Raw genomic sequence first — 15,739 nt, 5'->3', positions numbered from 1 at the left:
CTTAGAAAATTTACTGGTAGGATGAAAATGTCTCTTACAATTCATAAATTTTCTTCCATGCAGCCATTCAGTTAGCACTTAACGGCTGTTATTTCTAATGATAGTATAAAATTTTGTCATGTGTATTTATTATAAAGTTAACTGTCCCCTATTACTACTAGACATATTGGATTTTTTTCAGCAATTTAGTAATATGAATAATGCCACAGTGAACTTTATAGAGCTTAAAGTGTTTTCCTTATTTCGAATTATTTTCTCTGTATGAAATCCCAGAGGTGAAGTTAGCAGATCAAAGTATGTTACCAGAGGCACCTGGCTGGTCAGTTGGTAGAGCATGAGACTCTTGATCTCTAGATTATGAGTTCAAGCGCCATATTGGAGGTAGAGTTTACTTTAAAACACACACACACAAAGTGTGTTGCCAATTTTTAAAATTTCTGTACTTACAGACCTTTCCAAAGGGTTTTTTTGCACTAATTTACACTGCTGTTGGCATGTATGGTTGTACCAGTTCTTCTGCATAAATTGAATATTCTTTCAAAAACTTTAATTTAGTGGTTAAAAACATACATAAATATTACCTTAATTTTAATATCTTTCATTAATAGTAAGGATTTTCCACATGTGTATTGACTTTATTTTTTTCTCTTGTAAGTTTGTGTTGGAGCCTTTAATTTTCTTACCAGTTGGTGATTTTTGTCTTTTATGGAAAAATGAAACACCTTTGTTTTCATTTTTAAAACTTCGAAAAAAAATCATCATCCTATAAAGAATTCTAGGTATTAATTTTATTTTCTCATATGTGAATATTTTCCCTAGCCCATTAATGCCTTTTAATTTTAGCTGGAAACATAAACATCTAAGTTTAGAATGGACCTTAGAGTTTATCTCTTGCTCTTTTACAAAAAAGAGGAAACTGAAGTCTGGAAAGTAGAATTAAGCTTAATAACTTAATAAAATGAATCCAAGATTTTTACATGAAAATTTTCATCATCTACTCTCTTTTTTGGAGTCAGCATGTTGAGTCGCCTGAATACCATGCTGAAAATCAAGAATTTATTTTGTAGACAGTGAGGATACTTTGAATAGTTTTGAGGAAATAATGGAGAGCAAGATGAGTGAAATGTGTAAGTTTAAGTATGTTAGTCTGGCAACAATATATAGCAGAAAAGATAAAGTGATTTGAACCCAGGAAACTAATAAAAAATTATTTTAACTGTTATCAGATGTAATGAGGCCTTGTTTTAAGAAAAATGGTGGAAGTATATGCATGGCTACTGTGGAACCACCGGGCATGAGAGTGGGAAAGGAAAGGAGAAGATACAGTCCAAGATGATTCATTTATTGATTTATTTTTTGGTTTATCTCAGCAAATAATGGAGACTGAGTAGATGATGAAAATTTTCGTGTAAAAATTTTGGATTCATTTTACTAAGTTATTAAGCTTAATTTTACTCTTCTGTCATCAAAAATCATTGCTGATTAAAATTAGCAGTTACTTTTATTCATGATGCTATATTCATTTTTCTGTTACCAAGATAAATTTCTTCAAGTATGATTCTAATATGTACATGCCTTCCAATTTTAGGAATTCCTTCTTCAGATTCTAGGAATGCAAATCTCTATTTTTTGGATGTTGTGCAACAGGCCAATACTATTTTTCATCTTTTTGACAAGCAGTTTAATGATCACCTTATGCCACTAATAAGGTTAGTCAAATTGATTTTTGTTATTTCAGTGACTATTATAATGCTCTATATATAAAGATATGCAACAAAAATTTTATAAGATTAATAGGACAGATTTCAATAAAGCATTAAATAAGGTTTGGTTTATGTCTTCCTATCAATTTATGTGGACTTTTAAAGTATGTGAGGATGAAATAAGGTAGAGTATACATGAACATGCCTTATAAAATTGTATGTGTACTTTATTAAAGAGGAAAAATATTTTTTAAAAAGAGGAAAAATATGTAAAAGATAAAATTTTAAACATTTTATTGTGTACATTGATATACAAGAAATTAGTTCAAAAACAATCTCAAAGGTAAAGATCATTCGTGATCCCTGAATCACACTTTAAAAGGAAATGTACTATTTTAAGAGCTGTAATGCCACATAGCATTCACATAATAATGCCATAGAATTCACATAACTATTAGGGTTGCATATTCCTTAATAGTTTAGGTGTTTTTGACATTTAGATGGCATTCAGAAGGCAAATATGATTGTCAAATTTGTTTTTATAATATAGGAAAGCTAAATACAACTGGATTGGCTGTTAGTCTTCAAATTTTAATTAGTATAATTTATTATATTCTTAAGTCTCTTTTCTTTGGGGTTTTTTTTGTTTGTTTTTGTTTTACTGTTAATCCAGATATTTAATTAAAAAGGAAACCAAATAATCCCAAAATTTCAAAATCACATATATTTATATTTTTAAGGGATATCCTCTTTTAGATGAAAGTAACAAATCTAAATCTTCCTCTTCCTTCTCATTTAACTGGTTAATTTTTCCTAGTGTGACTATTAGGCATAGTAATAGTACATAATTTCCTAGTATTGAATTGGGCATAATAATTACTACTTATGTGTTTCTTGGAGTTGTGAGCAAATTAAAATAATATATGTATATTTATAAATATTTATAACAATACATATATGCCTATGAAAAACTTTTATAAGGCTGCTAATATGATTTTTTTTCCCTTTAAACATTCAATAGCTCTTCTCCTAAGTTATCTGAATGTCTTCAGAAGAAAAAAGAAATAATTGAACAGATGGAGATGAAATTGGATACTGGCATTGATAGGCAAGTTGTTAGTTTTACCTTTTCTCTTATATTTTTTATGTTTATTTTTAATTAATTTATTTTTTCAAGATTTCTTTTTAAAGATTTATTTATTTATTTTAAGAGAGAAAGAGACCACTGGGGGAAGGGGCAGAGGGAGAAAGAGAAAATCTCAAGCAGACTCCCTGCTCAGTGCAGAGCCGGACACGGGGCTCAGTCTCATGATACTGAGATCATGATCTGAGGCGAAATCAAGAGTCAGATGTTTAACCGACTGAGCCACCCAGGCACACCTTTAAAGATTTTATTTTAAAGTCCACACCCAAAGTGGGGCTTGAATTCACAACCCCTGAGACCAAGAGTCACACGCTCCACCGACTGAGCCAGCCAGGCGCCCCCTTTTTCTTACGTTTTTTAAATTGTAAAAATACCATTATAAATGCATCATGAAAATGGTTTTCAGTATGTTTAGGTATGCTTTTAAACTAGATTCAAGTGAAAACCATTTTTATAGGCCACCACTTTCTCTTCCTCCTCCTCCTTTCCCTCTCTCTCTCGAAACTCCTTAAAAATGGTATGTAACATAGAAGATTTTATTTTCATTTAGAATTTTCAGGTTTATATCTGAAATGCTTTAAATAAATATACTTGTTTTCTGTAAGTAAATTTCATTAAGTGAATACAAACTCTTTTAAAATTTATTTGACAGAGAGAGACAGAGAGGGAACACAGCAAGGGGTGTGTGAGAGGGAGAAGCAGGCTTCCCACTGAGCAGGGAGCCCAATGTGGGGCTCGATCCCGGGACCCTGGGATCATGACCTGAGCTGAAGGCAGATGCTTAACGACTGAGCTACCCAGGTGCCCCGAATATGAACTCTTCATTCAAAAATTTTTGTAACTTTTTTTGTAGTTAATTACCTGTTAATAGTGTAGAGCAGTGGGTCTCATCTTTTCTTGAGATGATGTGGTGGGCATACATTGATGGTGATGATAGTTACCACTTATCAAGCATTTGGTGTGTGCTAGGCACAGTGCAAGGACCGTTAACCTGTATTATTTTATTTATTAGGTAGGAAATACTATTTCTGTTTTACAGATGAGGAAATGGAGGCTTAAAGAAATTAAGTAATTTGCTCAAGATTACACTGCTAATGGTGGTAGAGCTGGAACTCAAATTCTAAAACCCATGCTACTAGATTTGGGCATATCTTTTTCACTTACTGTGATTCTGTTCCTTTCTCTTCTATTCAAGAAAGCATATTTGAGTGCAAGTTAGTTTCAGTGCTGTTATAAGGATAGCCTGGAATCTACTCCCAATTTATGAAAAATTAAATAATTTTTACTTTATTAGTAGTATCAAACTTGCAGCTCACCTCCCAGTTATCTTCTCACTAACATCAAGAATTACCATTGAGTATATGATAATGAAGGAAAGAAAAATAAAATTGAAGAATAAAACTAGGAAAAATAAGGATGTTATAAAATTAATTACTGAGACTAATTTACTGAATTAATATGCTTAGAATAATCCTAAAACTGGTCTCTCCCTTTTTTTTTCAGTCAGGACCATATGAGATTATATATACATAGAGCTTCATTTAATGTAATTATAATGTGCATGATATATTGTACACATTATAATCACCACTTGAAGAAGTATGTATTTTCCTAACCTAAATCCCTGATATTAATTTGTTTCTCTTGCTTTACCTCAGAATACCTGAAAATCATATTTGGGACATGGGGAGGTTGGATATGTTAAACTTTCAGAGATACAGGAAAGCTGTATTTCCTTGGTGTCTTCTTAATATCTTCCTTTATAAGCCTTAATCTCAGAGTCTTTGCACTAGTTGATTAATTGAAGGCACAGTATTCTGTAGTGGTCTCATGAATGTGAACTTCTAATTTTTCACCCATGTACCATGGGGCCAAGAGGTGAGCAGAGCATTCACCTGATCCCTTCTGATTTTTTCAGACCAGTACCCATCTATCTATAGGTGTTAGGTCGGAACCCCTTTGCCTTTGAAACTCACATCATCTTTTCTTATTGCTGTTTTCTCTCAGTCATTTATGTTAGTCTCCTACATTTATTGAGGATTCAGGCATCTGGCTTATAATTTTTCTGTTAACCTTAAATCTTAGGTTATTTCTACTTCCATGTGTGTGACTGATTCATTTTCTTGATCATCTTCACTTTAGCTACCTGCTCTCATTTCCTACTAGACCTCATTATCATTGGTACCAAAAACCTCAAACTTGAATATCCCACACGTTGTTCACAACCTCCTGTTCTTCCAACTCCATAACCTGCTTTCTGACCTCAGCAGGAACTCTAGCCCTTAATACATTTATCTTTTTCCAATCTACTGTCCTTTTCTTTATTCATTATTATGCTTAGGTTGTTTGATCTATCTCTTAAATTAGTCGCTTATAACGACCCTAAAATCTCTTTCCATCAACCTTAACTATCTTATAGATCCAAGATTTTGGATCAGTGCAGTCTCTTTTATTCCCATAACTGGGTGGCTGATTGCTGTTGGAGAGTAGCACATAACTTGAACATTATCGGTGCCACTACAAACCCATGTTCTCCTTTCTCAGCTGAGTCTTTAGTACCATTTGTTCAGCTTCCTGCTTGTCCTTAGACTGTGAAACTCCTGTTTTTTTCACTAATTCTTCCAGACATTGGCCATTTGACTTAAACCCGCTATCTTCCCCTCTTCCTAACCAGTCTGTATATATGGTGGTTATGGAAATAAGTTAGTAACAGGTTTTTAAGATCTTTAAGATTACCTTAAATAAAATATTGGGCAAGAGCAGGAAGATCGTAAAACCAAGAGTTCATTGATAGCAAAGTCTAGAATTTATTTTTTCTTAAAATCTGAAGTCTACCAATAGTAAATAATTTTATGGTGCTCTGAAATTAAATAATTTCAGTTTAGTATAAATAATATAAATTAAAGTAAATTTAAAATAAATGGGTCAAATATATGGTGTTCTTAATTCTCTTAGGACATTAAATTGTATGATTGGACAGATGAAGCATATCTTGGCTGCAGAACAAAAGAAAACGGATTTTAAGCCAGAGGATGAAAACAATGTTTTGATTCAGTATACTAATGTGAGTAAAATAATGCAGTATACTAGTGAGAATATCTGCTATGCTTAATATTTTCATTAGCATTTTCATTGGTGTATCTTACTGTGCTCTAAGATTTTTTTCATTTATACTTAGAAATTAATGAGATACTATATGTAGTTTCTCCTTAGCTAAGCTGATACACATTTCTATGTAATAAGTGTAGAAAAAATTTTACAGGCCTGTGTTAAAGTCTGTGCTTATGTAAGAAAGCAAGTGGAAAAGATTAAAAATTCCATGGATGGGAAGAATGTGGATACAGTTTTGATGGAACTTGGAGTACGTTTTCATCGACTTATTTATGAGCATCTTCAACAATATTCCTACAGTTGTATGGGTGGCATGTTAGCAATTTGTGATGTAGCTGAATATAGGAAGTGTGCCAAAGACTTCAAGGTATGTATTCACAAATACTAATCTTGTAAATAGGCTCAAGAACATAAGTCAGACCATTACAAATGCATGCTGACTTATAATCACTGCTGAAAAGTTTAAAACTTGCCATATTGTAGTGAGACAGATCTAACGTTTCTTAACTGAAAAAGTATTGTTCTAATCATATTTTCAGTCTTAACACATTTTTGCTGTATTTTAGACAAGGCCATATTTCAGTTCGACAGTGCAAATTGTTCACTTTCTTCAGGAAAATATGTTCTTTCTTCATGTACATCTCTCTGAAATCAGTTTTCCTTAAGGCTTAAATTATTTAAGAAAAGTGCTAAATTAATGGTAACTAATTCTAATCCACAGAAGTATAAATGATTGTTACTATTGAAGGAAGTTGACATGGATCTTTTCAAAAAAATTATACCAAGTTTATGTAATGTCTGAAATATTTGAGTCTTAACACTTTCAGGAGCTTTTACAATTTGTAATATTGAACTCTCCCCACATTAGTAAGTCTGTTTAACAGTATGTAAATGAGAAGAATTTATAAACTAATTGTAAAACTAGAAATTATTTTGTTTCAATGTTATTTTTTTTTCTTCTCTTATTTCAATTCAGATTCCACTGGTATTACAGCTTTTTGATACTCTGCATGCACTTTGCAATCTTCTGGTAGTTGCCCCAGATAATTTAAAGCAAGTCTGCTCAGGAGAACAACTTGCTAATCTGGACAAGAACATTCTTCACTCCTTCGTACAACTTCGTGCTGACTATAGATCTGCCCGCCTTGCTCGACATTTCAGCTGAGGTTGAATTTACAAGGGAAACATGTTGTACTTCAGCAGGCCTTGGTTGATAGAAAGCACAGGAGATTTCTTATGACACAGCCAACATTTTATGGAAAATGACTGTTTAGAGAAACAGCAGCCATACTTACCCTTGAGATTTTATTTGAAATTTGGACACTACCAGCCATATTTTGCTTTTTACCCTTAAGTTGAATTTTAATTCCATTCTTGAACTTATAAATTTCAAATTCTGTGAAACTACATGTCACTGTTTTCATCCTGGAAAATGTTGGTGTCGGAAGACAAATGAGATGTTCTCAGTGTTCTAGTTGACGTTCTTTAACATTCTATTGGGAAATTTCACCATCCTATTTTGCATTAATGGTAAAATACACCAAAACTGCATTTATTATTTACCAATTTTTAATGACCTTTTCAGCACTTGGTAATTGTTAAACAGGTTATTTTAGGTTTTCCTAGAGAACTTTTGCCTCTTTCAAAAGGTTAATAATTGAGCATAATTTCTGTAGTTGGTTAATTGGATTTTTTCCTGAGGTACAACAATAATATTCCAAGAAAAATGTTATAAACTAAACTAAAATGATGAAATGTTTTATGTAGATATTAGGAGTGGATCAGAATACATCTGCTTTCTGGGTAAAAAAAACTTAAAAGTTTACTATTTCTTATTTCGTAAACAGATTTTAAGCCAATGCTAGCAAGAAATTAATGAGTCTACCTTATTTTATATTTCACTTAAGATAAGGTGGAGGACCTTAACTAAAGGACCATATTTATTCATTATTTTAATATTATAAGGGAAGTAAAATGAGGTATAGTCTAAAGGTGAATATGAGAAATATTGACAGTGTGGAGCAACAGTGCAGTCCTTTAAGATTTCTTTCTTAATGCTAAACTGGAATAAGATGGAATGGCTAAACATAAGTAATCTATTTTAAGGGGAATCAGGAATTGATAGATAGTGTTATATATTCTAAATCTGGAGATGAGCTTTGTAAAAACCGGTTGCTTTTCAAATTTATAGTTTCTGTCATCTTTTTCAAGGCGTTTCTGAAGCAGTTCTCACTGATTGGAGTTAATTGAATTGGCTTAATATGGTGACATAATAAATCACTTATAAAATTTTAAACATCAAGTGGAAATTTAGAAAGGCTATTACTCTACAATTTCTATAAACTTGCTCTGAAAGAATTCATTCTTATCTATATGTAGTTTTACAGCTTCCTTTGTGTTGTTCATAATCTTCTAGGAACAGATAAACTTTAATGTTCAGCTCATTCTTGGCATTTTTTTTCCCCTTTAATGTAGCCTTTTTGGCCTAATTTTGGCAAACTACTTTTCTTTTAAGACTATGTTTCTGAATGGTCATCAATTTTACCTAAATTTGGAGGTCCAGCGCTAGCTACTGTGTAAATTACTATTGACTAAATATTCATTTTCTGTTTAGCCCAGTGTTATCAAGGTAAGGAAGAGAAATGAAGTATGCCAACTTTTATCAAAGCATTTTAGGAAATCGTGACAGTTTTAGAAGGCTGTCTAGTTTTCTATTCCTTAGCCAAGGGAGAGCCAGAACAGATTTTGGATACTAGAGAAAGTCATATGCTTGTACTATTGCCATTTTAGAAAGCTCTGATGTGAATTCAAATTATACCTCTGTTACTTAAAGCCAACAATTTTAAAACAGTAGTTTTACTGGCCATTTGAACTCTTTGTACACAGTGTCAATTTGTTAAAAAAAAAAAAAAAAAAAAAAAAAAAAGAGAGAGAGAAAAAAATCTTAAATAAAACATGAGAGAACATTTTAAGACTTCCAAATCAGAGAAGTGCTTCACATTATTTTGTTTGGATTAATTTTTAAAATGTAAAGCATATACATGTTGCTTAGATATTTTGTTAATTATTATTTCCATGCTTGAGTTTTGTGCAATATTTTTATGTCCATTGACCAAGGCAGTGACAAAGAGAACTCATAAGTGAATACTTAACTTAGAAGTGTTAACATTAATGCTTAATAAACAAATTCCCTGCAATTGTTTTTTTTATTTCACTCCATTTTTACATCTTTAGGATAACTGTACTTAATTTTATAAATTATTTCTATTTAAGTTTTCAAGATGTTCCTTATTTTTTATAGCATAGGTCTTCTCACTTCCTTTTCTTAGCAGAAAAAAATACTTTAGAACTAAGATTAGAAATCTAACCTAAACTTAGTCTCTTTCTCTGAGAAAAAAAATTTTTGTTGTTGTATAAACCCCTATGCATTCCTTGCATTCTTTGTATTCCAGTTTTTAAAGTATTTTTTATATTTGTGGCCACTATAAAATTTTGCCCACAATTTATGACTCAAAAGAGATATCAATAAGTAAGATGTTTTTCATGTGCACATGGAAAAATTTGGCGTAGTAGTAATGGAACTTTGTATATTAGTAACTTTAGCCAACATTGAATAAGGAGAATCTTTATACAGTTTTCTGCAGTTCCACTAACAGGCAATATTTAGATAATGTTTTGAAGTTGAAAATATGCTCCAAAACACTGCAAATTATTTTTCTTCAACTTGAGTATATTATGTTTGCATAAAATGGTATAGAAAGTGAAATACAGAGCACAAGTTTAAGAAGTCTAGCATATATAAGTTATGATGTTGAAAATGACAGTCAACCAGAGTAGGTGAATAGTCCCTATGAAGAATGATTAAATAACGCTTGGATGGATCTTTAGATAGTTGAGTATCTGACTATTTCAAGACAAGTATTAGCCTCATTTTGAGCCTCACCATGGTTGCAAGTCCCTAGCACCTTCCCTTTTTAAAAAAAGAGCTCCTAAGTATGTTAATTTATGATATATTTAAATGATTTTCTTTCCTCTCTCACTTTAAGTATTTCACTATCTGAATATCAGCCTTCTGACTTACAGTGAAATAATTGAATTATCAGATTGACTCAAAGTGGAGAATTTACTGCTTCCTTAAAATGCCTTTTTTTCATCTAAGATGGTGAATATTTACAAGTATCCACATAAAGAGATTTTGGTTCCTGAAATGCCACTAAACCTTTTAAGGTGGTCATGTTTATAAGATAGTGGCTAAGACGTGCTTGAACAACTGTTATATGAGAGTAAGCAAGGTTCACTCAGTGCATAATTTGTCATTGACTTAAAAAGCTGACCTCTGGAAATTTAATTTTTTTAATACAAAATTATGCTGCATATTACCCATATATTACTCATTGACTTAGAAATGTGAGGTGTTTCCTAGAAATGTACTGAATTCTTCTGGTTTCTGTTGGAGAATCTGACATCGAAAGCACTTTATGCTTTTATCCAATTAGTTTAACTATATTCAATTCCTGTAGTACTTCTCTCTGATTGAGAAACTCGGTCCTGAAATACATTGTGTGCTTTGGAGGAAAAGACCAGTCCATGTTGTTGGAGTAAATAATTCTACCTAAAGTAAAAACAGCAATTTTTGAATTTTGATGCATAATAAAAATAATTATAGCTACATTTATCTATTCATGCACTATGCTAACCATTTGTATACATGATCTCATTAGATTCCAAAGCAGTCTTAGGAGTTGGGTACTATTATCTCCATTTGACAGATGAAACATCTAAGCCACAAAAACTTTAAGTAGACCTACTCAAGATCTATAGCTAATAAAAGGCTCAGATCGAAACCTAAGTCTTTCTCACTCACTCTTTATGTTCTGTACACTCTTCTTGTTTAACATTTAAATAGGTCCTTTGTTTTGATAGGCTCATTAGTTTTTGCTTAATCTAATTCTCTTCTAATGTTTGGTTCTCACTGTAATGTTTAGACTATGAAGTTGATACAGAGGATCAGTATCTAATTTACTGTTGGAATTTTTAATGTGCCCAGTGTGTGATCATACTTTTTAAATTTGGTTTTTAAAATTTTATAAGTGGTCATGAAATTTTAATTTAATATTAAGTTTGTATTTAATAGAAATCTTTCTGTCAAAAAGTTCTCTTTAGTGAGTATTATTTTACATAATTATAGTACTATGTCTGCTCAGTAATTTTTATAGAAGAAAGCCCAGGTATTTTGTATCATATTTTATAACATAAGAATAAGTGACAATTCTACTTTGGAAAATATGAGAAAATCAGCATTTCTACCTTCAAAAACAGACTATTTTAATGTCATAAGTTTGCCAATTCTATTAATTATTTAATGCACTTGGTAGTTTTTAAATGGCTAATGCTGGAGTGAAAATATAAGGAAAATGTACTCAGTGTATTAGCAATAGGTAGTCATTTTCATGTAATCAAAAATTGCATGTTTAATCTTTTAAAAATTGCCTTAACTCTTAACTTTTATTCTTACCACTGATCAATCCTTTCTCTTTCCAAATTTAGGGGAGAAACAACTCCTCAAGTATATATGGGAGAGAGACCTGACACATTAGAGTGTAAGAATTTTAATTGGTGATTTGGAGCAGTTAGGCTGATAACCCTGGGCTTAACGAGATTGATATTTTTAAACTTGGCCCTGTATACTTTAACACTATTATTTGGGTGGTAACAGTAAACTTCAGTTCTTGTGATAAATATCACTTTTGAGGAGAGGGAAAAGTAATTAACCATACTTGTTCGTTTTCTAAGTGTTTTAGATGGTTGCAGTCTGCCTCACCATACAAAGCCAATTTAAATATGAATATATCACATCATACTCCAAACAGCAAACAACCTCAGAGGAAAGTCATTTATTCAGAAGGCATAGATTTGTGTTAGACAGCAGTGATGCATTACAAATATATAATTATTTGCACTAATATTTGAGCAGGTGGAATGGATTAGAACATGGTCAACATTATGCTGCTGATAGCATGTATTTTTCTATATTAATATGTACTGTGCAACATGTATTAAAATTGTCAATAATTCATTTTAGCCAAGATACTAATATTTATAATTACTATGTTGAAGAAACAGTATCCAACTGAGCCACTTTTAATTTAAAAGTCTGAAACTGGAATTACGTTTACTTTGAAAAACCACTTAAATTACTTTATAATCATGGGAAGGTCAGTAAAGCATAGAATTATCAGTGACTGGTAACTTAACAGGAAGAAGGGTAGAGGGTTAAGAATAGGGTTAGGAATCTGCAATTAATAAGTTAAGTTTCATTTATTTATAGCTCAGATGAGTGACTTCCTTTTATTTTCACTATTAGCAATCTTAAATGAAGGAAAATGTTTTATCCCTTCCAGAGTGTCTTCGTACTAATATTCTAAGTCTGAAGATTGGACAGAACCAACTCCAAGGAATTAATCTCCAGTGGTGGACTTTCAAATATTTTAGATTAAACTTGGAGAGGTAGGAAGCCTTCTTGATGCCCCTGTAATCTTAAATAGGCAGGTGCGTTTAAGTGAGACCATCCCTTTTTTACCTGCCTATCATTTTGATCTTTTATGCTGTGGGTAAATTTGGTTCCTTTGAACTCTGGTATTTTGTTGTGGTAGTTCTAGCAAATCCACAGCTTTTTGCTATAGATAATATTACCTAAATGGAATGTGGACAATGCTGACCTAAAGAGAACTGTGAAACTACCTCTAAGTATATTGTTTGCAAATGCTGTGTGCTATCTAGGGGATTCACATGAAATTCTGTGAAAATACAAGGAGTAATACTAAGTGCCTCTATATTAGGTTTCTCCAGTAAAATGTACTTTCATTTTTTGCCACAAGGGGGAGAAGTTATTTTTATAATAATACCTACATTTTTGTTTGATTTTAAAAATAGAACTCACATAGTTTCTCTCTTGAACAGCACCTATGAACATATCACTATCCTAACTAATAGGAAGAATGTGTGTTTGTGTGTGTGTATGTGTGTTTCAATAAGATTGTGAAAGTCATGTGGAAAATTTCTGGGTCAATTACATAAAACTAAAACAGTTTTGAAGAACCTGTATGTGCACAGTGGACACAGGAATTGGGCAAAGTTCATCATAATTAAAACTGTTTTTGGAGTTCTATATCTTATTGAATTACTTTATCAGCTCTTTAAGAATAATCTATTGATTAGTTTTCTGCATTCTGCTTTTTAAAGAAAAAAATTGAAACAATCTCAAACTCACAGAAAGGCTGTAAATACTGTACAAATAAAATTTTTCCGCTTTGAGAGTAAGTTGCTGTCATGATGCCCTATCACCTTATAGTATTTTTATATTTCCAAAAAGAAAGAATTTTCCCATATAACCATAATACAACCATCAAAATTAGAAAATGAACACATATTACTCCCTCAAACCCCATCCAATTTTCATTAATTGTCCCAATAAAGTTGTATAAAGATACAGTTCAAAATCACATGTTGCCTTAGATTGCAGTAGCTCTTGTTTCACTCTGGAACAGTTCCTCAGTCTTTCTTTGACTTCTGCTACCCTCGACTTTTGTAAGATTATAGGCCAGTTATTTTGCAAAATGTCTTTAAATTTGGATTTACCTGTTTCCTTATGATTAGATTCTAACCGCTGCTTTAGCAGGGATATTACAGAAGTGATTCTGTGTTATCATGTATTCTGTTAGGTAGTGCACAGTTTCATTTTGCCCCATTTCTGATGATGTTCCTTTTGATCACTTGTTTACCTATCAGGCTTCTCCACTATAAAGTTACTGTTTTTTTCTTTGTAAGTATTTTTTTGGGGAAGTAGTTAAAGCTATGTATATATCCTGCTAATCAAATTTTCAGTTTATTGATACCAGTATGAATTCATGGCTTTCCAGTCAATAGGTTATAATCTGTTACTTACTTTGAATTTCAAATTGTCCCACATTTCGCCAGTGTGAGCCCCTTCATGTTGGCTCCAATGCCCTTTTGATATGTTGCCATCATTTTTTAAAGCACTTTCTTACTTTTAGGCACACAGGATTTCCAAACTCATCTTGCACTTGCCTTGCCACGGCCCTAGAATCAGCCATTTCTCTACCATTTAGTGGGAATTGGTATTTAGAAGCCATGATTTGTGCATGAGTTGTGCTTATTGTGACTGAGATGTCACTGTCACTACTCCCTCTCTAATGGATAGTGCTGGGGGTTTTATGTGTGTCTATACCCACACATATATTTTTTTTTAATTTACAAACACACATACACTCCCTCTTCTATGTGACACCCTTCTCACTCCACTTGAGCTCCAACACCTATATTGGGTTTCTTGCCTCTCCCACTCAGGAGGGCTTCCTCAGCCCATTCAGCCATCAAAGCTTTGGCTTTAGGACAAAGGGGAATGAAAATGGTCATTACAGGAAAAATGTAAAAATTCTAAATAAAAATTACTCATAATTTCATCACTCAGAAGCAATTATATTTTGGTGTGGTTTCTTTTACTGTAGTGAGCAAATTAGTAAAGTCACATTGAGAACGGTTCAAGTGTTAAGCCAAAACACGGCACTTTCATTTTGAAGGAATTAAATTTGAAATGCACGTCATATGTTTTTCTTTTTCCTACTATGAGTAGTTCCTAATTAGTGATAAGGGTACATCAAAGAAACTGTGTGAATGTAAACTTGGCCACTGATGACTGAATACCAATAGGATATTTTTACTAAAGTTCAGAGGGAAAATATATATATATATATATATATATATATATATATATATATATATATATATATATATTTATGTATATGTATGTATGTTTAAGTAAGATAGACTTTATGTGAGAAAAGGGTCAATATCTGGGATGAATTTAATACCTGTTACGATGAACTTCATGTGAAATAGGAGCCTGTGCATGGACAAATTACTCAACTCTCAGTTTCCTTGTTACGTCTCTATGATTATCAAAATTCTTTAATTCTAAATGCAAGAAGATGCAGCATTCTACTAAGAGCTTATAGTGATGTCAGAAATAGAATAGCTCAAGAAGTCACCTCTGAGCCCAACTGAGAATATGTGAAAGCCACCTCCTCCCCTAATGCTACCGGCATGCAATGACCATATACCACTGTGATTAAGAACTAAGGCTCTTGATCAGACAAATGGCAGATGTGCATCTTGGCTTTGTCACTTACTAATTCTGTGACCTTGCACAAATGTTGTAAAGTGGGGAGAAGAGATATTTGTGATTATTTTTCATTCTCACTAATTTCTGTGAACTTTTTAAAGGAGTTTCCAACCCTCTGAGGGATCACTTCATTCATTCGTTCTTCATTTGATAAAAATTGAAATTCTATTTTTGCCAGGTACTGCATTAAAAGTTATATTTTATATCTTAATATAGATAAAAAGATCCAGCCCTTGGGGCGCCTGGGTAGCGCAGTCGTTAAGCGTCTGCCTTCAGCTCAGGACGTACATCGGGCTCCTCCGCTGGGATCCTGCTTCTTCCTCTCCCACTCCCCTGCTGTGTTCCCTCTCTCGCTGGCTGTCTCTCTGTCAAATAAATAAATAAAATCTTTAAAAAAAAAAAAAAAAGATCCTGCCCTCAAGAGTCTAGCCTAGTGAGAGAATGTAGGCAACCAATCATAGTGCTCTGTAACAAGTACAGTACTAGTAGCACAGAACCAGATGCTGCAAAAGCTCAAATGAACTGTTTCCAAATTTGTGGGCTGGTAGGGGGTGAGGTAGGTAATTAAAGCTACTCAAA

The 15,739-nt window shown here is 32.5% G+C and overlaps 1 protein-coding gene across 1 annotated transcript in view; it reads left to right on the top strand.

Annotated features, from left to right (window-relative positions):
• Positions 1-13,270, top strand: part of EXOC5 (exocyst complex component 5) — a 63,212-nt gene extending 49,942 nt beyond the window's left edge. Inside the window, exons 14-18 of the mRNA XM_040641877.1 lie at positions 1,589-1,709; positions 2,725-2,811; positions 5,803-5,911; positions 6,110-6,325; positions 6,935-13,270. Of these exons, the coding sequence (XP_040497811.1) occupies positions 1,589-1,709; positions 2,725-2,811; positions 5,803-5,911; positions 6,110-6,325; positions 6,935-7,123 (722 nt within the window). The 3' untranslated portion in view covers positions 7,124-13,270. The remainder of the gene's footprint in view (positions 1-1,588; positions 1,710-2,724; positions 2,812-5,802; positions 5,912-6,109; positions 6,326-6,934) is intronic.
• The last annotated feature ends 2,469 nt before the right edge of the window (positions 13,271-15,739 follow it).

The sequence above is a fragment of the Ursus maritimus genome, unplaced genomic scaffold (genome assembly GCF_017311325.1).
Source record: "Ursus maritimus isolate PB19 unplaced genomic scaffold, ASM1731132v1 scaffold_25, whole genome shotgun sequence".
NCBI lineage: Eukaryota > Metazoa > Chordata > Mammalia > Carnivora > Ursidae > Ursus > Ursus maritimus.
Note: the sequence above shows the minus strand (reverse complement) of the source record. Positions and strands in the feature narration are given on the sequence as shown.